Source organism: Aspergillus ruber (assembly GCF_000600275.1).
Source record: "Aspergillus ruber CBS 135680 unplaced genomic scaffold scaffold00069, whole genome shotgun sequence".
Taxonomy (NCBI): Eukaryota; Fungi; Ascomycota; class Eurotiomycetes; order Eurotiales; family Aspergillaceae; genus Aspergillus; species Aspergillus ruber.
This window is the reverse complement of record NW_024467365.1, coordinates 1-22,323: the sequence shown is the minus strand read 5'-3', so window position 1 is coordinate 22,323 and position 22,323 is coordinate 1. Positions and strand designations below refer to the sequence as shown.

General features: G+C 45.8%; 8 protein-coding genes across 8 annotated transcripts; 3 read left to right on the top strand and 5 right to left on the bottom strand.

The window, feature by feature from the left end:
* Positions 1-1,764: 1,764 nt before the first annotated feature.
* On the bottom strand, positions 1,765-3,016 carry EURHEDRAFT_335118 (uncharacterized protein). The gene is made up of 2 exons (XM_040778378.1): positions 2,231-3,016; positions 1,765-2,153 (listed from the first exon to the last, which is right to left on the bottom strand). Exons 1-2 carry the CDS (start codon positions 2,727-2,729, stop codon positions 2,020-2,022), a joined length of 633 nt encoding a protein of 210 aa, XP_040633721.1. The 5' UTR covers positions 2,730-3,016; the 3' UTR covers positions 1,765-2,019.
* Position 3,017: 1 nt separating this feature from the next.
* On the bottom strand, positions 3,018-6,300 carry EURHEDRAFT_519429 (uncharacterized protein; the record flags this gene model as incomplete). The annotated part of the gene is made up of 12 exons (XM_040786786.1): positions 3,018-3,210; positions 3,262-3,446; positions 3,562-3,717; positions 3,761-4,044; position 4,091; positions 4,144-4,347; positions 4,488-4,913; positions 4,989-5,159; positions 5,201-5,327; positions 5,517-5,641; positions 5,679-5,798; positions 6,202-6,300. 12 exons carry the CDS (start codon positions 6,298-6,300, stop codon positions 3,018-3,020), a joined length of 2,091 nt encoding a protein of 696 aa, XP_040633720.1.
* Positions 6,301-6,462: 162 nt separating this feature from the next.
* Positions 6,463-8,158, bottom strand: EURHEDRAFT_417847 (uncharacterized protein). The gene is made up of 2 exons (XM_040783295.1): positions 7,164-8,158; positions 6,463-7,113 (listed from the first exon to the last, which is right to left on the bottom strand). The coding sequence occupies exons 1-2, from the start codon at positions 7,768-7,770 to the stop codon at positions 6,620-6,622; spliced, it is 1,101 nt and encodes a 366-aa protein (XP_040633719.1). The 5' UTR covers positions 7,771-8,158; the 3' UTR covers positions 6,463-6,619.
* A 676-nt stretch (positions 8,159-8,834) lies between these two features.
* On the top strand, positions 8,835-11,358 carry EURHEDRAFT_489853 (Hsp70 family protein). Its single transcript, XM_040785627.1, has 9 exons — positions 8,835-9,050; positions 9,107-9,696; positions 9,750-9,794; positions 9,847-9,916; positions 9,979-10,234; positions 10,283-10,388; positions 10,453-10,559; positions 10,630-10,828; positions 10,901-11,358. Exons 1-9 carry the CDS (start codon positions 8,954-8,956, stop codon positions 11,306-11,308), a joined length of 1,878 nt encoding a protein of 625 aa, XP_040633718.1. The 5' UTR covers positions 8,835-8,953; the 3' UTR covers positions 11,309-11,358.
* A 100-nt stretch (positions 11,359-11,458) lies between these two features.
* On the bottom strand, positions 11,459-14,415 carry EURHEDRAFT_417845 (putative phosphoinositide-specific phospholipase C). The gene is made up of 4 exons (XM_040783294.1): positions 13,516-14,415; positions 12,574-13,351; positions 11,924-12,524; positions 11,459-11,871 (listed from the first exon to the last, which is right to left on the bottom strand). Exons 1-4 carry the CDS (start codon positions 13,963-13,965, stop codon positions 11,706-11,708), a joined length of 1,995 nt encoding a protein of 664 aa, XP_040633717.1. The 5' UTR covers positions 13,966-14,415; the 3' UTR covers positions 11,459-11,705.
* Positions 14,416-15,142: 727 nt separating this feature from the next.
* EURHEDRAFT_534586 (putative glutathione S-transferase) lies at positions 15,143-16,273 on the top strand. Its single transcript, XM_040787299.1, has 2 exons — positions 15,143-15,322; positions 15,394-16,273. Exons 1-2 carry the CDS (start codon positions 15,274-15,276, stop codon positions 16,140-16,142), a joined length of 798 nt encoding a protein of 265 aa, XP_040633716.1. The 5' UTR covers positions 15,143-15,273; the 3' UTR covers positions 16,143-16,273.
* A 146-nt stretch (positions 16,274-16,419) lies between these two features.
* EURHEDRAFT_468165 (mitochondrial 54S ribosomal protein mL54) lies at positions 16,420-17,228 on the bottom strand (the record flags this gene model as incomplete). The annotated part of the gene is made up of 2 exons (XM_040785238.1): positions 16,420-16,667; positions 16,739-17,228. 2 exons carry the CDS (start codon positions 17,226-17,228, stop codon positions 16,420-16,422), a joined length of 738 nt encoding a protein of 245 aa, XP_040633715.1.
* Positions 17,229-18,228: 1,000 nt separating this feature from the next.
* Positions 18,229-21,300, top strand: EURHEDRAFT_468168 (uncharacterized protein; the record flags this gene model as incomplete). The annotated part of the gene is made up of 12 exons (XM_040785239.1): positions 18,229-18,399; positions 18,591-18,709; positions 18,779-18,875; positions 18,934-19,135; positions 19,268-19,414; positions 19,470-19,666; positions 19,714-19,894; positions 19,949-20,125; positions 20,183-20,398; positions 20,456-20,654; positions 20,724-20,845; positions 21,041-21,300. Coding segments are annotated over 12 exons (2,088 nt in total), but the record flags the coding sequence as incomplete, so codon positions are not given.
* Positions 21,301-22,323: the final 1,023 nt, after the last annotated feature.

Here is a 22,323-nt window from a genome sequence, read left to right as displayed (position 1 = left end):
AGCAAGCAGACCGCCAACGTCGCCCTGTTAACTTTGATGTGGGTGATAAGGTGTGGCTCTCCCTTCGTCACTATCAAACAGACCGACCGAACAAGAAGCTTGATAGCCAGATGGCTGGGCCCTTCCCAATATTAGAACGAGTGGGTAACTCCTACCGATTAAAGCTCCCTGACTCAATGAAGATACATCCCGTGTTCTCACCTGACAAGCTACGGCGGGCAGCAAATGACCCCTTGCCCGGACAGGTGACCGAGCCTCCGGAACCAATTGTGGTGGCCGATGGACAGGAATGGGAAGTGGAAGAGGTGCTTGCTTCACGTCTATATCGACGTCGGTTGCAGTATCAGGTGAAGTGGATAGGATTTGATGAGGATCGAACTTGGTATCCAGCTACCAACTTCAAGGGATCCCCGCATCGAATACGTGACTACCATCAGAGATACCCTGATCGTCCAGGCCCGCCACGTCGACTGCAGGAATGGCTCAAGGCCTGGGAAGAAGGAGTTGATGGGGTTGAGGACCACCCTGATGATAACTTGTCTGCATAGAGTCTGGGGACAGACTCCACCTAAGGAGGGGGGTTATGTAACGGCTCAGCTCAGCGCCTTCATCAGCAAACATCATCAACACGGCAAACAATGTCATGGAAGCAATCAAGGTAAACAAGCTGCTTAGCGAGACCACACACAAACATATAGGACTTCTTCATGTAAATAGATTTGCCTCTTCTCTTTTCTTCTCCAGATTCGATATTCTAGTCAATGGCTACACTGGTTAGATAGGAATATCATTTCATTAGTATCTACTGGTCCGAGCCCGTGACAAGTATGCATGACACAAAATGTAAAAGGGACTAATGAACTCACCTGTTTGTATTGACCTTACTCATATAGAATGGAATTTTATATGTTCCGACTATCGTCTTGACTTTAGTAAAGTACGCTGGGGTGGCTCTCTCCCAGCCTGTTTGTGATATATCCAGCATCGATAAGCATTTTAGTGGGCACTGAGTCTACGTCTTTGTAGACTAGGTCCGCTGTTTCAAACCCACTCTATGGTTCAAGATCGAGGTACTCGGGATGAACATTAATCACTTTACGCACATTTGCTAATTTTGCCGGGTAAAGCCTGGTAGGCCATGCTGTCAAAGGAGTTTGAATGCCTGTCATCGCCGGCGTCAGCTTTTGCACTGATCACATAAAACCTATCTGTATAATTACTTGAGTTGAAAACGAAAAAATGAAAAGAAAAGAAAAGAAAAAAGTGAGAGAAAAAGAAAGGCGAAGGGGGGCAAATATATAGCTCTCCTGCTGGCTCAATCTTGATATCATGTGCTAATTGGCTTTCTGAACAAATGTTTGTTTTTGATGCAAGACCTTGTGTAGAACTCCCATTAACACAATTGGCAGTGGATGCACTATCCGAATTCTGAGAAAAGGCTGTCCGACCTGCCAGCATGATGACATGGTTCAATAATCGGACGTATTGCTGGTCGTAGGACGTAGGCATAGCGGTCGTATCTGAAGATGGTTCATGAAAGCTAGGTAAAACAGGAACTCTCGAAAAAGAAGCTGTTTGCTAATATGTTGACAAAGAAGATTCGTGTTCATATTTTGGGCGTTGCACTGTAGAGGACGCATTTCGACTCGCCGTACCTAGGCTATCCATTGATCCTTGCGGATGCCTGTTTCAGAATTTTGACTATTCCCGTTAGATGAAGCGCCATGAACATTAAGAATGTCTCCATCCAAGCTGCTTTCCTCAGTCGCCTATGTCGGAAAGTCAGGGTCATCGGTGTCCGCATATGAAATTCTGCTGATTTCGTTGTCATCTAGTACGTTATCAATAACATCTTCTTGTAGGAAACAAATCAATTGAAAGAACTCAGTTTCTGTTTTACTCTCAATCCTCAGAAAGGAAACTAGTGCCTTGGGAGCTGTGTTGAGTAGCATCATTGTCGTCGCCGCAGATCTCGAGGAACATATATCCTAATTCTATCATTGCTGTGATCAATGCAAATTAACCCTTTATCGGTCTCTGCAGTAACCAGGAGGCCATTGTGCGATAATATGACTGTTTTCTTGAAGTCGTCACTTTCATGTATAATGATACCTTGCAGGCGTCTTCAGATGCTAGCACTGTCGCTTCAAAGCCTACCTGCATCGTAATGCACAGCACATTTTATATCTCAGCTAGTAGCTTTATAGCAAGAAAATCGAGATTGGCTTACCGATACAGATGCCGACCTTTTTTCGGAATGTGCGGTTTAGACTTGAGGATGGCTCAGGTGCGGGAAAAAGTACGATCGTTCTCTCCTGAACAGCAGCTGGCAGGTAGCAGTCTCCCAAAGGCAGCAACTCTAACAGTCGATGCAGCCTATAAACTCCTTCTAAAGAAAAATCTAGCATAGAAACTTTGCCATGGAACGCGGCTTGATACCCAATCCGGTCGGCGATAAAGAATGCATCGGTTAGCTTCGCGAGCATTTTACTTCCATCAGCCTTTTCAATGGGTAAGAATCTCAGTTCTTGAACCCCATGCAAATTTTCAGGTGACGGTCGTAGCTGACCCATGCTGTGGATAAAGGCTTTGATGGCGGTAATGTTGTCGGGCTGGTCGGACACGAGGATTCGAAGTTGGTTGATATAAGTCGTGATGGTATGAATATGTACGTTGAGGATACCTCGGAAAAGCCCTTCAAACCTAGTGTACGTGGCACTAATTGACATTGTCCACCGATTTTCGAAATCGCAGCCCAAACACACTGGTCTGGTGAAGCCAGTGATCGCCTTATCGGTATGTAGACCAATTTCTCCTTGTTGATCAATTTGTTAGAAGCATTTGTCAATACTGTTCGACCATGCTCAATATGACTTGGTTACCATGTATAAGTTGTAATAGCGTCTCCTAGTAGCTTTTCTGAGAGTTCACTATATATGGAATGCAGATCTTCTAGCAGCACATCTCAGGATCTCTTGCGTTATTGAAGCTCTTCAAGATATGTCGTAACGGATGCGTCAAAAGCACAAAGCATTTTTTGAACAAATGCACCATATTGGGTCATTTGAATATTCTTGATACATTGCAAGGGGATACCTACCACGCAGACAGTGATTTCCTCTCCACATGCACTGCTGATGTGATGCTATTCGCGCAGGCCTTGTTTCTGTGGCTGAAATATAGACTGTTTCCCAAATGCGGAAGAGATCACTATTTTAATTAAGTTTCAAAACCTGGCTCACACTAAAGTGTGTAACTCACCACACTTGGCTCGAATCTCTGTCATAGAATTGGATTGAGAAGTCTCGGTATATCGCAAAGAAACCATTCTGCATCTGATCCAGGAGAGATATAATTTTGAGAAAATAGAGCACCTGCTCCATGAGAACTATACCAGGACTCAAACCAACCTCGAATTCAGCGAGAAATTCCCATCCATCGGTGGTCTCAATGGCCAACCCAGGAAGTGGTTCTATAAAAAGGTCAACGAGTCCGCAATGGATGCCCGGAGCATATATTTTTCAATTCCTTGGAGGGAAAGTAAGATTTTTCAAAGGATACCAACGCATCGGTATTTTGGCATGGAACATCCGTATGCTTAATGGTTTCAATAATCTGGGGCGTGATTTGCTCTCGGTAGTTACGCCAGTAGGTTTGCAAAATGTCAACCAGTGTAAGTGGATGGTTGATTACAACGTTCTGGAACAAGGTTGAAAGCTCATCAGTGCGTCGATCTTTTCAACCTTGGGATGTAGCGCACCGACGCCCTTCTTTCTAGCCATTCTTCCCATGACAAGCCGTTGCTTTTTGCCTCCGTCGAGATAGCATCAGGGTAGGTTTTATAAATAAACAGCATATCTGTGGGCCAACCATCACTCCCAAGCTTCCGTGATAGCTTCTTGGTCCCACATCTTTCAGACGTTTGGAAGTACAAGTCATCCACTATAATATCCACAGAGTATGGCACACGTGCGCGATATACGGGCCTTTCATGTTGATCCACAATATATATTCGGTTACCTAGTAACACTTCATCCCCCAAAGCTCAGAAGAGATAACAAAAACGGAATATCAAATTTTGTAAGTTCACCCTATGGGTTGGTTGCACTGTTTCCAAATGAACTCAATGGCGTGTGGGAGAACGCAGTATGTCACTCCCAGTGTGCCAAAAAGAGCTCTCCTGGATGGGTTCCCCAGCGCTTTGGGGTGGACTATTTTCAACTTCAAATTCCCCGGGATAGCAAAGGTTTTGCTATCACTGTGAAAATATGTTCTCGAGGCCGAATTTTTCAAGCGTGATTCATTAGAGACTGGAATAAGGGGCACATTCTTGATACGCCGCGCAACCTAGGAGCTCTTGGAATGAGCTTTTAAGGCTCGCACCAGAAGATTTGCCACTTTTGTATGCCAATCGTCACTTAATGCCGAATCAAGTAATCGCGGTTTGTCCCCTGGAGATACGAGTCTAAGCGGTCGAGCATGCTCACGTAAGGATGACTTCTCACGCCCAATTCTATCAGGGCATCTGTATGCTGTGACAAATTGTAGTGGCGTGATAGGTAAACCTCATGTTCCAAATCATCAAACAATGACTGAGCACGGTGAGCACAATGTCGGCTAGAAAGATGCTGCAATGATTCCAGATACTTAAGATCATCCTTCCATATCAGCAGGATTTGGCTGCTTTTGAGTCTGTCAAATCTTGTCCCCCTAACATCGCTCCAAAATGGGTCCGTAATATGAAGGCTGGCAAGGTACTGTAGCCATTCGTACAGTAGTGACCATTGGTGACAGATATAGTGCACTGCCTCAACAAACAAATAGCAGATGCCATTGCGAATGGCGTAATTTCTCGGACAGTGATGGATTCCTTGGCGACTTGACTGTGTGATGAAATCTGACTGAGTTAGAAACTGTTTGGTAGTTAATACAGAACAAAAAAAAAAAAAAAAAAAAAAACGAAGGTCAACAGGATGGGACTAGCTTACATTGAAACCATCTCGATGCATTGGTAGAAAAGAATAGACATATTGGGGCTCTTTGATTGGCTTTAAAGATGCATTGATTGGGAAAGTGAGGATTATTTCTGCATCATTTTGCCCCTGGCGACTGGAATGCTCGGGTAGGTCAGAAACTGTGGTCTTGCAGATAATGATGTTCTTGACTTTTTCTTAACTATTGGTCATTTTGTCATTTAGACAAGCGTCGTTGAAGCCTCTGTTGCACTTCGACAGAACTCGTATGAAGCATATGAAAAAGTCGATTTCTCGGATGGTCTCACGTTTACTATAATCTTGTGGAACTTCCGAAGGAATAGAAGAGTGTGTCTAATATTTCAGTGAGCTCCATGGCTCGTACATCAAAATGCTCGGAATGTATAAAAAAAGCGTGTTTCTCATCCTCACTTCATCGGAGATAACTTCATGTTCTTGATTCGACGGAGTCATCATGTCTAGCCCGTTCTCATTGCGGCAGTGCTGCAAAGAAAAGCAAAACGGTCCAGATTGGCTAAGAACCCTTGAGCAACCTTGAAAAAAAGCTTGAACCCGATTCCTTGACGGCCTATATAGCCGCCATTCAGAGGTTTGCTGCTGTTATGGATGCTGCGGATGGCGCGGATATCTTGCTCATTGAAGCCATCCTCGTTCCAATCAACGATAAGTCGGTCATCATGTAACGTGAAGTTGATATATGAACTCGTTACGACTTAACACTGAGTCATAACGATTATCCTCGGCATTTTGAATCAGCTCAAAGATAAACCGAGTATCTAAGTCGTATAAATTTCCGGCAACATGCTAAATAGATCACCCGGCTAGAGATCGTAGGTTATCATAGATTTTTATAAAGTTGGCATTCAATTCTGCTTGTTTCTCCTCTGTGATTCCTCCATTATCAAGGGATCTCATTCACGATCTCCCATGCTTCCTTCACGAAGGGCGACTTCATTGGGGCTAGAACAATTGTCTGATTTATCATCAATGTTAAAAATTCTTTGTTTCTACTAGGTCTCCAAGGATGTTAATGTTGCAAGTTGTAAGGTCACAGTATTTACTATAGCTGGGGCTCTTTTTCCTTTTCTGGGAGGTGGGGGAAGGGGAGGAGGCGGCGCAGACACTCAACAAAGATACCATTGGAATTACACGAGGATCTCTAACTAGGTTCGGGCCAACCCTTCCCGCCTCCGCACGATATACCCACCCCGGCGGCTGGAGCGATCGGGGTATGATTTTTGGCCAAACACTGTAAAACGGGTTTAGCAAGCTGGTAGCACGCAACCGGCCACCACAATAAAATCATGATATTACAGGATGCGCTAACCGCAGGGTCACACTGAAGATCGGTTCCTTCGGCGTTGGTCAATACATGCGGCGCAGTCAAATATCGACGGCTTACGACACTCCATCCGTAGAGGTACTCTTTCCGAACTATAGTCAATTCATGTGGATTCGGGCTTCCACGGGAGGCTATGCTGAACGATTTGGAGGTCAAGTTCAGCCGAGGCAGGAGCGTAGCTGAAATTGCTACCTGTCTAAAAAGGACTCTATTGGCTACGGTATTATCATTTAGGGTTGGGGCATGAGTTCAAAGGGGCCTTGTGATTATATTCGAATTGTGACTACGCGTCGCCCTCTATCAAAACGATCGCTTTAGCCCAAACCTTGCTCGTGTCATAGTGCTCGCCATGCTCATTACCGAATGCCAAGACTGCTGGCTGAGTGCACAAAAGGATCTTCCTGCCGTCAAGCCTCTTGTCATCTTCATCAAGGTGATGTAGTCGATGGGCCGCCATCAGCGAGGAGGATGAGCTGAACTCGTGTAAGCTCTGCTGGCCATGGGATACAATAACAGTCCGCTGAGCCCACAAGGACCACGCTAGCTCGCCAGCTTGATGATAGAGGTTGCATAAGTCGATATTCCGCTTTATCACTTCTGTTTCACTCTCAGGCTCACGAAGAAAGATATGAACGGAGCCGTTGATTATCTCTTCAGCATGGGAACTAGCCATCCTCTGTAGCCTATCGGGTATTGATAGCCCTTTACCACCTGATGGACATGCGGATAGGACTCGTATTATCTGTGACCGCCATGTTTGCGCCTCTTCGTTGTTTACTATAACTAATTAGCCACTTGGGAGCCTTTTCTTACCACTGGAGACTTACACCGTGTCATAGTATGATATAGAAGCCGCATCTCATTCCGATTAGGTAATTCTGGATCATCAAAGGTCTCAGGGAAGGCGAAAAACGGATCAGCAAAAATATTTTGGAAGATGTCTTTGGTAAGGAGCGCTTGAACAAAAATAGGAGGGACTTTGTTCGAGGATATTGGCATTCGCTTCAGCAATGAATACCAGTTTGTTTGGACGCAATATTCTTTCAGTTCTTCGACAACCTTATCTTTCTGACGCGCCGACACACTTTTCATGTTAGAATTAACTGCTGACCTACTGTATTTCCTCGCCCATAATCGTAGTCCTTCTTGGAGCTTTACTAGCTCATCTCGAACCACTCTGTCTTCCTTTGCAGCCCATCCACCTTGCTCCATTGCCCGAAGCGCACCTTCTTGTGCAGTGAGGGCTATAGATTGCAGCCTGTTGCACTCGCCGTTCAATTTATTGAGATTCCTTTCGAGATTTTTGTTCTCTTGTACCAGTTGCGCAATGCATACATCCCTTTGCTGGATATTCTTGGAATGCGTGACGAATTGCTGCACTGTTTGAGCATGTTCCACTTGCAAGTTCTGGATCTCTGCATTCTTTCCTTCCATAATCTGAAGAAATTGTTGCTTACTTGGCGAAATGAGACCTATTTCGCCAGTCTGGACATTGTGGCCTGTGTTACTCTCAACTGGTGCGGGAGCTAGGACATTCCGATCTTTGGTCGAATTTTCTATCCGCGCAGGTATACGGCTTCCTATGGAAGCTGGCGCAGGGTGCGATGGAGAGCCGGAACTTTGAGAGGCTGTTTGACGCTGTGGTAGGCTCAGTAATCAAAACGGTAACTCAAGAGCTCGGGTGTTCTCACAGGTATGAATAGGGCAATAAAGTTATTCAAGATAGAACTCACTGAAAAGCTTTGGCCACTCGTACTGGAACGCCTAGTTTCCCTTAGCCTTCTGTGAGATGAATTACCACCACTGGAGGCCATCTCCTTTTCCATTGAAATCGTTAATAGTCAGCGAGAAATATGAGTTATGGGGACTTTTCTCACTGGTTCATAGCGCTTAGGGTCAGTCTGGGTAGTAGCACCTTGGTTCATTTTTATCAATCATATCAAGTAGACTCTGTGCTTCAGTAGTATAGGGAAACAATCAATATATAAACACTCATACTAAAGCCGAATTATGAGAAAAAAAAAAGCCGCATTTAAGGCAAGGAGAGGAGCCATTTGTCCAGCAAGGTATTAGAAATTAATTGGGATAACTAAACAACGAGGCTGTGGAACCAAGCATTTGCCGGCTAGTTCTTAGGTGAACCACCTCAGCAGCCCTGACCATCCCAAATCCAAGATGGGTGGGCAATAGCCAACTACAATTAACCACGGGATGTCTATTTTGGGACGCACACAGCTCAGTAGTGACTGGTACGGAGATCCCCGATGAAAATGTACGTGCGGGAATAAAATATACTTAGCTGACATGCGGAGGTAATTGGATGCATGGGTTGGAGAAAATGGAGCAGCAGGGGCCAGAATCCTTCTAAGAGTGGAAGTGGCACCCTATCTAAGACACTAGAGATCGGGCTATGGCCAATTTCTGCATGGGGTCCTACGCCGCATTTTTCTCTAGCCGTCATTGCATGCCTCTCCTCATTGAAATGTATGATATTAGTAGACATGTATAACCAGATTTTGTACTCCGATATAACTGCACAGCGGTCAAACTCAATTCCCCGGGAAAACATACAATTCACTGATATCCTTCAATTACAATATACTCTATCACTGGAAGTATGTCTTCATTGGAACTTATCGACAGGCTAGGCTCGCTGGGACTTGTGCCATCCCACAGGATTATAGTAGGTGTTGACTATGGTACCACTTATACCGGTGATTAATTCCTTCCTTTTTACTCAAAGGGACTAAACTGACATACAATTCTCAAGGCGCCAGCTATGTGAGCACCAAAGGCAAGGCTGATCTAGACAACATTGTTCTTATCAGCTCATGGCCCGGTCCAACGAGGGACACTGAGAAAATTTTAAAAACACCATCCCGGATCGCATATAAAGTGGACAATCCACAGGTTAGCAAACAACGATGGGGATATCAAGTTGAGCCGGGGATGATGGCATACTCTTGGACCAAGCTGCTTCTGGATGAGAATACACCACTCACGAAATACGACGATGCTACCCTGGATGATTCCTCTGGGACGGGTATCCTAAAATTACCCAAAGGCAAGACTGCAGTGGACGTGGTCTCTAACTATTTATCTGAGGTATACAAGCATATTCTCAAGTCTATTGCCAAGCAGATCACGGACGAGGCGCTTAGCATCACACCACTGGAGTTCTGGTTCACGGTTCCTGCGATATGGTCTGACCAAGCGCAATCTGCAACTCGAACAGCTGCCCAACGAGCAGGATTTGGAAGTCGGATGGGTGACCATATATTCCTGATCAGCGAACCAGAGGCTGCAGCTATTGCGGCGTTGAAAAAATACACGACCAATTCAATGGGGGGCTCTGTAAAGGTCAGTCTCCCATTGTTCTTAGCCTTAGAGTTGCAGCTGATTGCCATTCGCAGCCCGGAGATGGTGTTCTCATCTGTGATTGCGGAGGTGGTACTGTGGTGAGGACTGAAAGTTTTATTCTCGTTCGCGAACAAGAAGCTAATATCGCAGGATATTACGACCTACCTAGTGGAAGCAACGCATCCGGAGCTAATATTCGAGGAGCTTTGCACGGGAATCGGTAGGTTCTCAAGCCAGGTGATAAGATCAATATCGGGACAGCCGCTGAAGCAGGATCGCTAGGGGGGAAGTGTGGTTCCACTGCGGTGGACCGTAATCTCTACCAGCTCATGTCCGACAGATTTGGTGACGCATTTGATAGTCTACCTATGAGGAGGAAGGGCCCTGGGAGTGAATTCATGAAGAATTTTGAGGTCATCAAGAGAGACTTTGGTAATTCAGATGAGGAGAGGATCTTCGAGCTTCCCATAAACATGACAGTTGAAGACCCAAATCCGCAGCATTTTGATGACGAAGAGCGCATGGTGATAATCCATAGGTCTGCGGATGCTTTCCATTTAGAGAAATCGCTGCTAAATCTCTATAGTGATGACCTAAGATCGATCTTTGATCCTGTTGTCAACCAGATTCTCAGCCTGGTCCGTCAACAGATGAAAGACGCTGTTGCGGAAGCTGGAAGAGGTGTCATCAATGTACGGCCTGAACAAACGTTGCCTCTTCTGACTCTTAATTCACGTTGGTACTAACTAAGAACAGAGGGTTATTCTAGCCGGCGGTTTTGGCGATTCGGAGTATCTCCGGGAGGCCTTTAGAAAGGAGTTTTGGTCGACTGATAGAGTAACAGTCACCGTGCCCGACAATCCGTGCGTAAAAGCTCATTTCCATCCGCCTCTTTAAATGGTGGAGCCTATGCTGACATCCTGAGCAATCCAGGCAAGCCGCTATTGTTCAGGGTGCTGCCCTCCGTGGTCTCCAGGGCTTACGGTCGACGGCGAAGAAATGTCGCCGGCATTATGGAACTGTAATCGGGATTCCATTCCGCGAGGGCATTGACAGTGAGCATGATTCTTATATTGACTCATTTAGCGGCAAAAAAATGGTTTCAGGTATCATGGAATGGATAATTGCGAAGGTCTGTTGCACTTTAACAATGTATCTGTTTCGTGCAGAGAATAACGAGCTAATGATTATCTTCTCGGCAAAGGGCGAAAAATACTCAGATAACCACAGCTGTATGGTTCCGTTTTATAGGAACCATCGGGATTTCTATGGGTTGAAATTCTATGAAAAGCTCTATTCATGTGATTCGAATCATGATCCAGAACGAGTTGATGAACCAGGTTCGTATCCCTGGTCCCATATCACGAGCTCTCCATCTAACACTCATCTTGAAGGGGTCCGCTGTGTTGGAAGTATTTGTACAGACTTGACAGGTGTCGATCTTGGTTTATTTGATTACAAGTATGACTCAATCGGGAAAGTCTACAGAATTGAATTCGAGCTGAAAGTGGTCTTTGGCGCTCGAGAAGGGCTGCTTAAATTTGAAACCATCTGCCAAGGGAAAGTTAGTGGCAGCACAACAATCGATTTCAGCACGGCAAAATTCTACTGAGTGTAGGTGTGACATGGACTTAAAGAGAGGGAATATTAAAGCATAATGTGGAACCGATTGCGGATTCAGTTCCAAGGGCTACCACGTTATGATCTACGAAAGAATCGAACTTCTCTACGTGACTTTTGAGAATTCTCTAGTCTTCTTGCGTGTACCATGGGATGCTCCAAGAACAAGTATTTTCGTAGTAGCCCGCGCTGCAGACAGTGCTTCCAATCAGATAGTAAAAAGTCTCACAAGCCAAGTATGCGTGAGCGTTTCATTGAGGCTGCGTTTCTAGGGAGAAGACAAGGCTGCAGCAGCCCAAGAAAATCAAGTACATATGCGTTTCATTGTGGCACTACCGCCTGCTCTATACAAATTCAAATTTCGTGGCTTCCAGGATTGAGATAACAGGTTAAGAAATGTTCTTGGTGATCTTCACCAAAACCACACCACCTGATTTCCACCCAGTGCAGTCGTGGAAGTGGAGAAGACGATAACCACTCTGCAGCCGATCTAGTCGGATGCACGTCCATGCTGCCATGGAGTCGCGGCCGAGTTCGTTGTCCTTGATTTTAAATCTGCTCGTTGTTAGCTCGGTCTAATATCTTAGGGCAGAGTTGGTGTACTCACCTGACGAAACTCAATTCCTCAACGATCCCTGCCACCTGCGGAAACTCGATCGTCTGAGGGCCAAAATCGGGCGTCACCCCGACAGAGCTCTTGATGGTCCGCTTGTAGCTATTCTTCTCTGTATCCGTGCTGTCGTCATCCCCTGCAGCACCAGCTTCTTCTCCCGGCTGCTCGATGTGCAGGCAGGTTGTCACGTACGGATGGAAGCTCTTCTCCTTGGTGTCGCCGGGTGGGAGGGATAGGTCCTGTCCGGCGAAGAACTCGATTGAAAGATCCAGAGTTCGTTGAGTGATCGGGGTAGAGGGTTTTTCCGAGCTTCGGTAGCCTTGTGGTTTCTGCACCCATCCTGGTTCTCCTCTGAACATGCCGTGGTTCAGCATGGTGCCTTTGTCGAGGTTTTGCCAGTTTAGGGCGACGATCTGCGCGCCGCGACGCCAATGGAAGGTTGGGTCGAGGTTGGAGGAGTTCACGCGGAGACCGTAGGGGTAGACGCGCATGAAGTTGCTCCGGTTGTGTTCGAATAGAGCATCGTGGTAGTTCTGGGATGTTTCTTTGGCGGCGCTTTCGGAGAGGGAGAATACGTGGCCGGGTATTTTTGCCTCTGTATCGTAATTAGTTGGGTCCATTGCATTGTAGTGCAGAATAGGTACCTGGTTGATCCAAGCGCTTAAAGCTAAATCCCTTGGTATAGACGGCTAGTCTACTCAGAGCATTCAAGATCTTAGAAGGCTTCGGTGGTGGCGCTGTCGACCCCTCCTGCGACTTCTGTGATTGCACCCCTTCGAGCTCCTCAAGATCCTCTACGGCTTCATTCGCCTCACCACTGACCGACTCTGGCAGCCACTTCACCTTGATCAAAATCTTCCGCTTCAAGTCTTCCAGTGTAGGCATGCATGGGCTGTTCAGCATTTCCGGAGTGATAGTGATCAAGAACCCTTTCCACGCCTCCTGCATGATCTCCACCATAATCTCCTGCTGTTCGAGACAGGCATGCACCTCCAAGCTGACAATCACCGGAAAGTCGCTGACAACAAAGGCACTGTCGCGGATCGCATTGCAGACATCACGGAACGTTGTCCCCTTGGTGAGTGTGTGACCGTGGAGTACTCTAGGCTCCGGCCGTAACGGCATATGAGCCGGTCCGTCCTGGGCATTGCCATCAGCAACAGTAGATGCGTTTTGGGATGCAGATTTGCTGCCCATAATGCCGCCCAGCTTGGAAGAGACGGCATCATTAATGCGGGACCGGCGGCTAGTTGCCTTCTTTTCTTTTTCCAGTCTCTTCTGCTTTCGGCGCTCTTTCTGCTCCTTCTTATGAGGCTTCTCGTCGTCTGAGCTGCTACTGCTGCTACTGGTGTCTGAGTCGTCTGAGTCAGCTTGTCCATCCCAGACATCAATCTCTACACATCGGCAGCCGCCAAGGAGAACCTATGTCACGTTAGCAAGTGGCCGGTTAGTGATTGTCGTGGCATGACTGCATCTGCAATGACGGAAGGAATGCACATCCCCGGACCTGCAGCCATCAACCGCCAACCCCATTCCGATAGCAAGAAAGTCACTATTCAGGAGTGTACGAGGACAAGCAAACATACGTTCGTATATGCGCTAGCAGCAGCGTCGCTGTAGAGCTGATTACCAGTCAAGTACGTATTATGACTGGACGAGATGAAATAGTCCGAGATAGGAGCCGAGGTATCCTGCTTTTGTGGGGGTCGCAATGCAGCCGAAGCCGGACTAGCCATGTATGCTTGAAAGTCTGCCAACGATGAAAGTGGATCTGCATGTTCCTTTCCATCAGAAGACTCGCTCTGGACCTTCTGGAGGAAGTCTGATCTGCACGTCTCAGAGGTCATCACGGATTTGTAGATCAATTCCAGGTACGACGCCATTGTGGGCGAGAATGCTGCCACAGCCTCGTACCCTTCTGCGGCATGGGGAATAGCTGGTTCTGTGCCAGGGTCAGGGGGGTTGCCTAGTGCGAGGTGACTAGTCTTCTGCACGAGCTTGTGCACCTCCTCTTTCATAGCGGCGGTTTTCGCCATCTTGCTTATATCTGAATCTTTTCTTTTTCCTTTCTCCGTCTATTCCAATGGAGAACTGCTGATCGAATAGGGCCGAGCAAATATTGTGCTTGAATGAGACCAACTGTCACCTTAAGAGGCGTATGGACCGGTCCCTCTGTTGATCAATGCGTTACCGGCTGGCCGGAGATGCAGTAGTGCGAGTTTGTTATCTGCAGATGGAGCCGGTGGAAATGAGTATGAAGATCAAATGCTTAAAGGATAAAAATGATGAAGCTAGAGATGAGTCGTGAGAAGAAGGAAAGAGGATGGAAAAGGCAGGTAGCAGGAGAGGTGGTGCTGGGCGTTGAGTTGTTGTCTCCACATGACTGGCCCGCGTATCGGGCATCACCTCCTGCTCCATATTCCGTACAGAATACTTACTACAACCAGTCTCTTTGACGGACACAATTGTATATCGAGACATGACTCGGTCCAAACCGACCCCTGTAAGGAGTATCTCTGTGACCAAGGTACTCGATCTATCCAACTTTGGATCTCTCGCCCCGAAATAACCCCAGTTGAAGATCTCAGTGCCCCTCTACATGTACAGATCTCGTCTCATCTGTAAGACCCCTTGTCCAGACGTTTGACACTACGGGATGCCCAGGCATCCGAATTTTCTTCCGCCAATTGATCGCCCACGGTCTTCTTCGATGAAGTCGTTCGATCTATCACCGGGTGTGCATACAAGCATACAGGGAACCCGTGGTCAACAACACCCAGGGGTTCTGCCCGTGCATTTCTTCCGCGTATAACATGACTTTTTATCTGAGCACTGCAGACCGGGTCGGTTATCAGGCCCTCTTTGTCGGTCTATGGCATACGGCGTGTGGCGTACACGGGGCCTGTCGCAGAGATATTTGCGTGCATTGGGCGTGATTCATTCTATCTGGCTGGTCCTTATATCGTCAGGTAGATCAATCACTGTCATCACTGCATGATCCGTGATTCAGGCATTGTGCAGGCGCAAGCAGTCGTATTGGACATGATCTAGTATTGAGTTGACCTCGCAGTATATAGTAGAGATTCTTAGTGTAGCAAAATATGACTACCTGGCCAAATCATCCAAAATAATAAAGTAATTCAAGAAATGAGGTCGCATCTCTACAAACCCGCATCGGTAAAGATCTTTATCTTCCGTTCCGCCGCATTGGGAAGGATGTCGGCATTCCGCCATCGAACAAAAGTTCTTCGCAACTTCAACTTTTCTCCCTCCAGCACAACACACATTCCAATGATAACATTATAGAGAAAACAGCACCTCTGCTATCCAACTGAACCGCCAAAATGGCAGAAACACCCGTCCATTTCTTCGACGTCGAGTCGAAACTCCCAGGTACCCCTCCCCCTCACCACGCCTGCCTCCTACAGAATCACCACGGAGTACTAATATAGAACACCAAACAGACAACACAAAAGCATGGTCCTTCAACACCAACAAAACCCGTCTCGTCCTCAACTACAAAAGCATCCCCTACACGCAATCCTTTATCTCCTACCCCGAAATCACCCCCCTCCTCCGCTCCCTCCAAGTAACATCCTACCCTGAAGGTCCTTTCGCCTACACTCTACCCGCAATCTACCACCCACCCTCTGTCCGTGCCACAACGGGCGCAATGATGGACTCCCTCCCAATTGCCCACCACCTCGACCGTCTCTATCCCGAGCGCCCCCTCTGGCCCAACGGCGACGCCAGCTACGCGCTTTCCCTGGCCGTGGGTAAGCTAGTCAGTAACGCGGTACTGAAGTCGCTGGTGCTGGTTATCCCCCAGGTGCCCAAGATCCTTGACAAGAAGGGGCGGGAGTACTTCATCAAGACGCGGTCGGCGATGTTTGGGAAGCCGCTGTCGGAACTTAGGCCTTCAGATCCGGACGTTCTACGCGTGACTACGGAGAGTATCAGAAGGGAGGTAGAGACATTGGCGCAGATGCTGAGGGGGAGGTATGGGAAGACAGGGCCATTTTTTGAGGGGGAAACGGCCAGTTATGCGGATTTTATCCTGATGGCTTACTTGGCTTGGACGGAGAAGTTAGATAACCAGCTGTGGCAGGAGTTGATGGGGATTGGTCGGGGGGAGATTAAGGCTTTGTGGGATGCGTGTTTACCGTGGTTGTATGGGCAGGGGCAGACTACGAAGTGGAAGATTTCGAAGTGAGGTTAGGTTTCCTAGGTTTGGTTGAGAGAGGCAGGTCATATACCCAGGCTATTGCATGTGTTTATTAGTATCCGTGGAAAACAATTGTAAATTAATCCATTTCTATCATTCAAAAGAATAATAAACCCCAAGGTATTCCATTTAAGCGCCTTCATGTACATCAAAACACTGCGTTGCATGAAAGGAAATTGCCGTAAAAATACAGTTCAATGTCTTAAATTGACTCAATTGTACACAGTCCTCCACAAAATCGTGCAATAAACGACCTAGCCTCACCTTAGAGACCGCGCAGGAAGTTAGACTCCCGAATCTCCTTTCTTCTAGCCTCGCGTGCGCTCTTGGTGATCTCGGTCCGTTTCTCGAGACTCTCAGTAGCCTGCGTGAAGATATCTCCGGCTTGAGGACGGTTGTAGGACGCGGGGGTGATATCAGTAGCTTGATGGTGGACGGGGATCTTGGGAGGCAAGGCAGCAGCCTGAGCAGCGAGCTTCTTTTCCAACTTCTTCCTGCCCTTCTTATTCAAAGCTGTTCATCCAATTAGCACCATTCCTCGGCCACCATAAAAACAAACAAAAAAAAGTGTGGGGAAGACGTACTGCTCGGATCAACACCCCCATCCTGCGCCTTTTTCTTGCTCTCAAACCCCTCCAACAACCCCCATAACCACTCCGGATACTCCTCATCCTCGCGCGCAAACACATCCGGCTTATTCTTAAAGTAGTTCAAGCCATTTAACTTCGTTCCCGCCGCACAGCTGCTTACAACCTTAGGTGTCTGCTTCACCGGCTGTTGCGGGTGCACATCTGCATGCACGGCGCCGGGGGTGCTGAGCGGTTGCGAAACGCCGGGCGAGGCCGAGGACACGGCGGAGGGTATTGAGATGTCGTCCGCGATAGGCTGGCGGGGTTTGGGCGGTGGGGGGGTTGCGGAAACGGAGGGTTTGTTGTCGCTATAGGGACGGGCTTGGTGAAATTGAGGGTGTTGGAGAGGGGTTTGGCGGAGGGAGGAGGAAGCTAATGTCCATGTGAGGGTTTGTTGCGGTTGGAGACGCGAGAGGATGCCGGTACGGCAGCGTTGGCAGATCATGATGGCGGGGTGGGGGGCTGTCGTGGGTGCAATTGGGAGAAGGGAAATAAATGGACGAGGTTCCTGGGACCTCTGAAGGGCTTGGTCAATTCGGTGCGGACTGGTAGATGTAGAGGCCCGGCACGGAGATAGTTTTTGCTGAAAACTGCGGGATGAATTTGATGCCAAGCCGGAGGTGAAGTCACGTGCTCTTTTCTCCGACCATTATTTTTGCTGCTCACATCCCAGCAGGAACAAACTTCAAGACAATTAGGACTTCAAGCTACAAAACAGAAAGCTTCCTTGTCATACAGCGCAAGCATGAGGGCTTTTGGAGAATCATTTCAGACCAAATATATCATGTGACTCTAAATGGCTGACTCAGCTTCTTGGAGATTTTCTATTTCGGTACATCGGAGTACACAGGTCATGTGCCGGTTCAGAGAAGCCGGAAGCCGGCCCCACCAGTCTTGGCATAGAGTACACAGGTCATGTGCCGGTTCAGAGAAGCCGGAAGCCGGCCCCACCAGTCTTGGCATAAGCGGCGCGGCACCTGACCTTTTAAATACCATTGTACGAACAGTGAAATTCAATCCTAAATTTCCTTCTGTAAATATTTCATTCTTCTAGCTTAAAAAAGCCCAGACTACTTTTCACTAGTTACCACTCAGTTATTAACTGCTTACAACTGTCAATATGGATCCAGAAGATTCTTCGAGAAGTTCTGGCGAGGAAGAGGACTGTCACGGCGCTCTACTAGGATAATCGAAGATCCAACTCATGGGTTCTACCTAGGTAGCTATCGACGAGAATAATCAACATGAGGAAGGAAGAAAGGGGGTGACGCCGTATTTATCAACAAAGCAAACAACTGCATCTCATGTGATAACCAGCCAACGTGACCAGGCTGTCACAAGGACATAATTTCAAATATTGATGATGCTGCTGAAGAGGTGAGAAATCCGGTTACCAAAATAATCCTAATTTCCAAGTACTTACTAACTACTTGCAAATTATTTAGCAACCAAGTGCTTTCACTCACTTAACAGATGCAAAATCAAATCCACTTCAAACACTGTTTATTGAGTATACAGATGATCTGCCAGAGTACCCAAGAACACATATACATGGGTATACCTATATTGTATCTGTTGTTGGCCGATTACAAGAAGCAGAACATCTAATACAAGATGTATGTACTTGTACTCATTTATAACTGGTTAACAAGTAGTCGGCAACTAGTTATTAACTAGTTGAAAGATACAATACTCCCGCGCAAGTATCCGTGGTGCCAGAGCAAGTGTCAAGTCATCATTTCTAAACTGTTCAGTGAAGAAATGGATGTGGAAATGTTCTGGGGCTTTGATATGTGAATATTTAAAGCCAAGTCTTCGTACACTATATCACACTTACCTTGATGAGACTGCATGGGAGGAAATCCAGAGTATTCGAAAGAATATTGATTTGATTGAAAGGGACATCCGAAAGCGAAATGCATATAGGTGGCTATGTTTCAACTGCCTTATAACTAGTACGTAACTGATTGCTAACTAATTATGATTTTATTCTAGTCTTTATCGGTCAAAGAAGACATTCTTTCAAAAAGGCCATGCATGTCTTGAGCAACTCCCAACCTGTGCACCAAGATTTAGAAGGCACTTTTATCCTGTAAGGATAATTACTACTTCATGATTAGTTCAGCATTGGTTTCTGACTAGTTATATAGAACGTGAACAATGAATACCATCCATATATTGGATGTGTACATGGAACAGCAGACTTTCTTCAAAAACATCATTACAGCTCGGTTAAAGGCCATACTTCAATTGATATTGACTTCCTAGAGCAGTTGTTCAATGATTCGATCCTGCCATCTCAGGAAGAGTGCGCTGTTATTGAGCCACTAACATCTCGTCGAAAGTATTGTGGTATGTGGTCTTTTAACTGTTTGGAAACTGCTTGCGTAGTACTTATGAAATACTTAGATTTTGACCATATTCAAGGACCTGGCAGATTAGAACATCTCAAATGTGATGTCACTTTTACTGCACTGGTACCAGTTGATCCTCAAGATTGTCCTTATGTTGTCTTCACATCTCAGGGAATCCATAAACATCCTCCTCCTCCTCCACATAAGCCACCAGAGCTTATTCTAAGAGGGGTTCAGAACATAATTAGGCAGATGAGAAACCCAAGCCTAACTCGAGGTATATGTTAAATGATTCTTAACCACCATTAAACTGGTTACTAACCAGTTAATAGCTCAATTTCTGCGAAGTCCAGAACTAGAGGCTTTTTGTTCTCAGTATAATGCCTCTACACCTGCGGAAATACACACATCTTTTTCAAATCTAGATCGCATCTCTGCTATCATACAGAAACAACGACTGCTGTCATACCCAGCTGGTCAGGGCTACAATGGGGTCTTGTATATATATAATACAAATCCATTTATCAGGGTAAGTGCTTGCGAACCAGTTGTAAACTAGTTACTAACTCATTATAGGAATACATTCAAGAGAAGTATTTTGATAGTGAGGGTATAATGATTCTGTGTGCTTTTAAAGAGCAAATCCAGCTCTTGAGTCAATTATCTTCTTTTGAAGTTGACATGTCATACAAACGAATTCGAGAAAAAGAGATAAATGAAGTTGTATTTGCAACTTATCTTCATGAACATGGAAAAAGTAGGTATCCAATAATCAATTACTAGCTAACTAGTTACTTACTAGTTGTAATAGTCATCACCCTTTTCCGAGTTTTCACAAATCAGGAAACAACTGAGGGCTATTATCTCCTGTTTAAGAGAGTATTCTCTCTTATTCAAAAGGTCACTGGAGATGCTATTAAGTTTAGTTCTATACATTCCACTGGAATATATGGTATTGTTGTGGACATGGATACTAAACAGTATACTGGTAAGTAACTAGGTAACTAGTTACAAAGCATTTGCAAAGTACTCACTAACTGCGTAGGCCTTGGGCGCTTCCTTCAAGAAATTGATCCTCTCCGCCGACCGATACTCTGGCAATTAAAGGGAATAATTATTTTTTGCCGTGTTCATTTTTTTCGAACTATCACTGAAGCAGTGGGGAATAATAATAGAGGGTCAGGAATATGGAATCGAATGGCAGCTCTGATTGACTGCAAGTCTGAAGATGATTATGATCAGTTGTGTGATTTATTGATCAGTAAGTATTCCCCAACTGGTTTCAAACCAGTTAACAACCAGTCACTAACTGCCTTAGTTCATGAAGAGCCAAAGGTACAGGCTTGGGCAGAGCATAAGAGGCAACCAATTATTAAAGCTGGCCTTAATAAAAGCTGCTCTAATATTCCTGCCTCTATCTATGATTCAATTCGGAATCATACTAATTCAGCTGAACAATCTCATCACAAGGCTAATGCAGCAGGAAAGCGATTGACATTAGTAGCAGCAATCCAAAAGTAAGTAGTTGAGAACTAGTTTACAACCAGTTGAAGACTACATCTTGAGTGGTTGCTAATGATTTCTAGTTCTGCAAAACTTGATAAACATGATGTTCTTCAATATATAAATCGGACTCGCTTTGGGATTCACCATTCATATCGAACAGCAAATATGGAAGTTAATTATTTACGACACATGGCACGGGAAGGTAATATATATATATATCCACCATTTATGATGGCAATCTTTGCTAATGACTTGGAAATTGCCTAGAATCTCAAAAGCGTCGTCGCTCATCCTCAGCTCATTTATCAATGGACTCTCAACAAGAACCACAACCTCAAAGATTTCGATCCCAATCACGGGTTTCAGGGTACGCATTTTCTAATCAATCGATAACCAGTTACTAACCAGTTACAAACTAGTTCTGCCTCATCCACTTCACAAAGCCTTCGTCGGATCTCCTCGCAGAATATATTGAATATTGAGCAACAACGGCAAGCTTTAGAGCTCCGTGAGTTTGAGCTTCAATTGAAGGATAAAGAGGAAGAAATACGAGAGAAACAGCTCCAAAACCAGGCAAAACAACTTCTAAATGAAGAAAAAGAGTTGGAACTTATGGAACGGCGAGCAAAACTACAGCAAATAGATAATGATATCTAATGGTCAGGAATCTGTAAAACTCAGATGCCGGGTAATTAAAACATGGTATTGTAAGTGCCGGAAGCCGCTAAATGAGTCATGTGACTTACTAGCGCGGCACCGCACCTCTAGAACGATGCCACCCGACCTGTAACCTGGGTACATCGTTCGAGAGGTCGTAGGTCGGAGGGCCCCGCGCTAGCGCTCGGAGGGCCCCGGAGCCCCCTTACCGAGTCCCGCTAAATCACATGACCCACTAACATTAGCGAGCCCTTTCAAGTACCACGAGGTCGTAGGTCGGAGGGCCCCGCTTTAGCGCTCGGAGGGCCCCGGAGCCCCCTTACCGAGTCCCGCTAAATCACATGACCCACTAACATTAGCGAGCCCTTTCAAGTACCACTAGTATCTTGATTGAATCTTGTCCTCCTTTTTATCTTATCAGAACTTGAACTTCCCGATAGCACTTATCTAGCGCTTTATAGGCACTTATCACACCATGACTTCATTTCCGAATTCTCCTCTGAACACAGAAGATCTTGATGTACGTTTTCAGAGAGAAAAAAAAAAGTATATTAGTACTAATTAAGTACTTACAATTACTTATAGCATCAAGTGCCATTAATTCGTTTAACAGAGGGAGCTCCAGATAGTCTTGCTTCGGACTATATTGAATATACTACATGCGTACCTGATTATCCTAAGACAAGCGCCCATGGATATTCCTATATTGTTGAGAAAAAAGACTCTTTACATGGAAATGAGAGTATTAAGACAATCCTTGATGAGGTTCGTGAGAGGTACTTGTTAAGTGATTGGAATATATTGATTAAGTACTTGGCAGGTACAATACTCTAAAGATGAGGTCTCAAGGAAAAATATATATTGTGCATTTTTAAGAGCCCCAGTGCTAAAAGTTCGATTGAAATGTTCAGGAGTAAAGATATGTGAATATCTATCTTCTGGTTTGAAATCAATCACTCATACATCATATAATAATAACATCTGGTCTCAAATGCGACAAGCACAACAAGCCGTTGATTTGAC

What these genes read in the sequence shown, in the direction of transcription:
- EURHEDRAFT_335118 (XM_040778378.1), bottom strand. Translation starts at nt 2,729, where the DNA reads ATGTCAATTAGTGCCACGTACACTAGGTTTGAAGGGCTTTTCCGAGGT. An exon ending in AAAGGTCGGCATCTGTATCG is followed by an intron (nt 2,154 to 2,230) that starts GTAAGCCAATCT and finishes CGATGCAGGTAG; the next exon opens with GCTTTGAAGCGACAGTGCTA.
- EURHEDRAFT_417847 (XM_040783295.1), bottom strand. Translation starts at nt 7,770, where the DNA reads ATGGAAGGAAAGAATGCAGAGATCCAGAACTTGCAAGTGGAACATGCT. An exon ending in ATATCATACTATGACACGGT is followed by an intron (nt 7,114 to 7,163) that starts GTAAGTCTCCAG and finishes AATTAGTTATAG; the next exon opens with TAAACAACGAAGAGGCGCAA.
- EURHEDRAFT_489853 (XM_040785627.1), top strand. Translation starts at nt 8,954, where the DNA reads ATGTCTTCATTGGAACTTATCGACAGGCTAGGCTCGCTGGGACTTGTG. An exon ending in CTATGGTACCACTTATACCG is followed by an intron (nt 9,051 to 9,106) that starts GTGATTAATTCC and finishes ACAATTCTCAAG; the next exon opens with GCGCCAGCTATGTGAGCACC. An exon ending in GTCACCGTGCCCGACAATCC is followed by an intron (nt 10,560 to 10,629) that starts GTGCGTAAAAGC and finishes TGAGCAATCCAG; the next exon opens with GCAAGCCGCTATTGTTCAGG.
- EURHEDRAFT_534586 (XM_040787299.1), top strand. Translation starts at nt 15,274, where the DNA reads ATGGCAGAAACACCCGTCCATTTCTTCGACGTCGAGTCGAAACTCCCA. An exon ending in CGTCGAGTCGAAACTCCCAG is followed by an intron (nt 15,323 to 15,393) that starts GTACCCCTCCCC and finishes AACACCAAACAG; the next exon opens with ACAACACAAAAGCATGGTCC.
- EURHEDRAFT_417845 (XM_040783294.1), bottom strand. Translation starts at nt 13,965, where the DNA reads ATGGCGAAAACCGCCGCTATGAAAGAGGAGGTGCACAAGCTCGTGCAG. An exon ending in TAAGCGCTTGGATCAACCAG is followed by an intron (nt 12,525 to 12,573) that starts GTACCTATTCTG and finishes ATTACGATACAG; the next exon opens with AGGCAAAAATACCCGGCCAC. An exon ending in GAGGAATTGAGTTTCGTCAG is followed by an intron (nt 11,872 to 11,923) that starts GTGAGTACACCA and finishes AACAACGAGCAG; the next exon opens with ATTTAAAATCAAGGACAACG.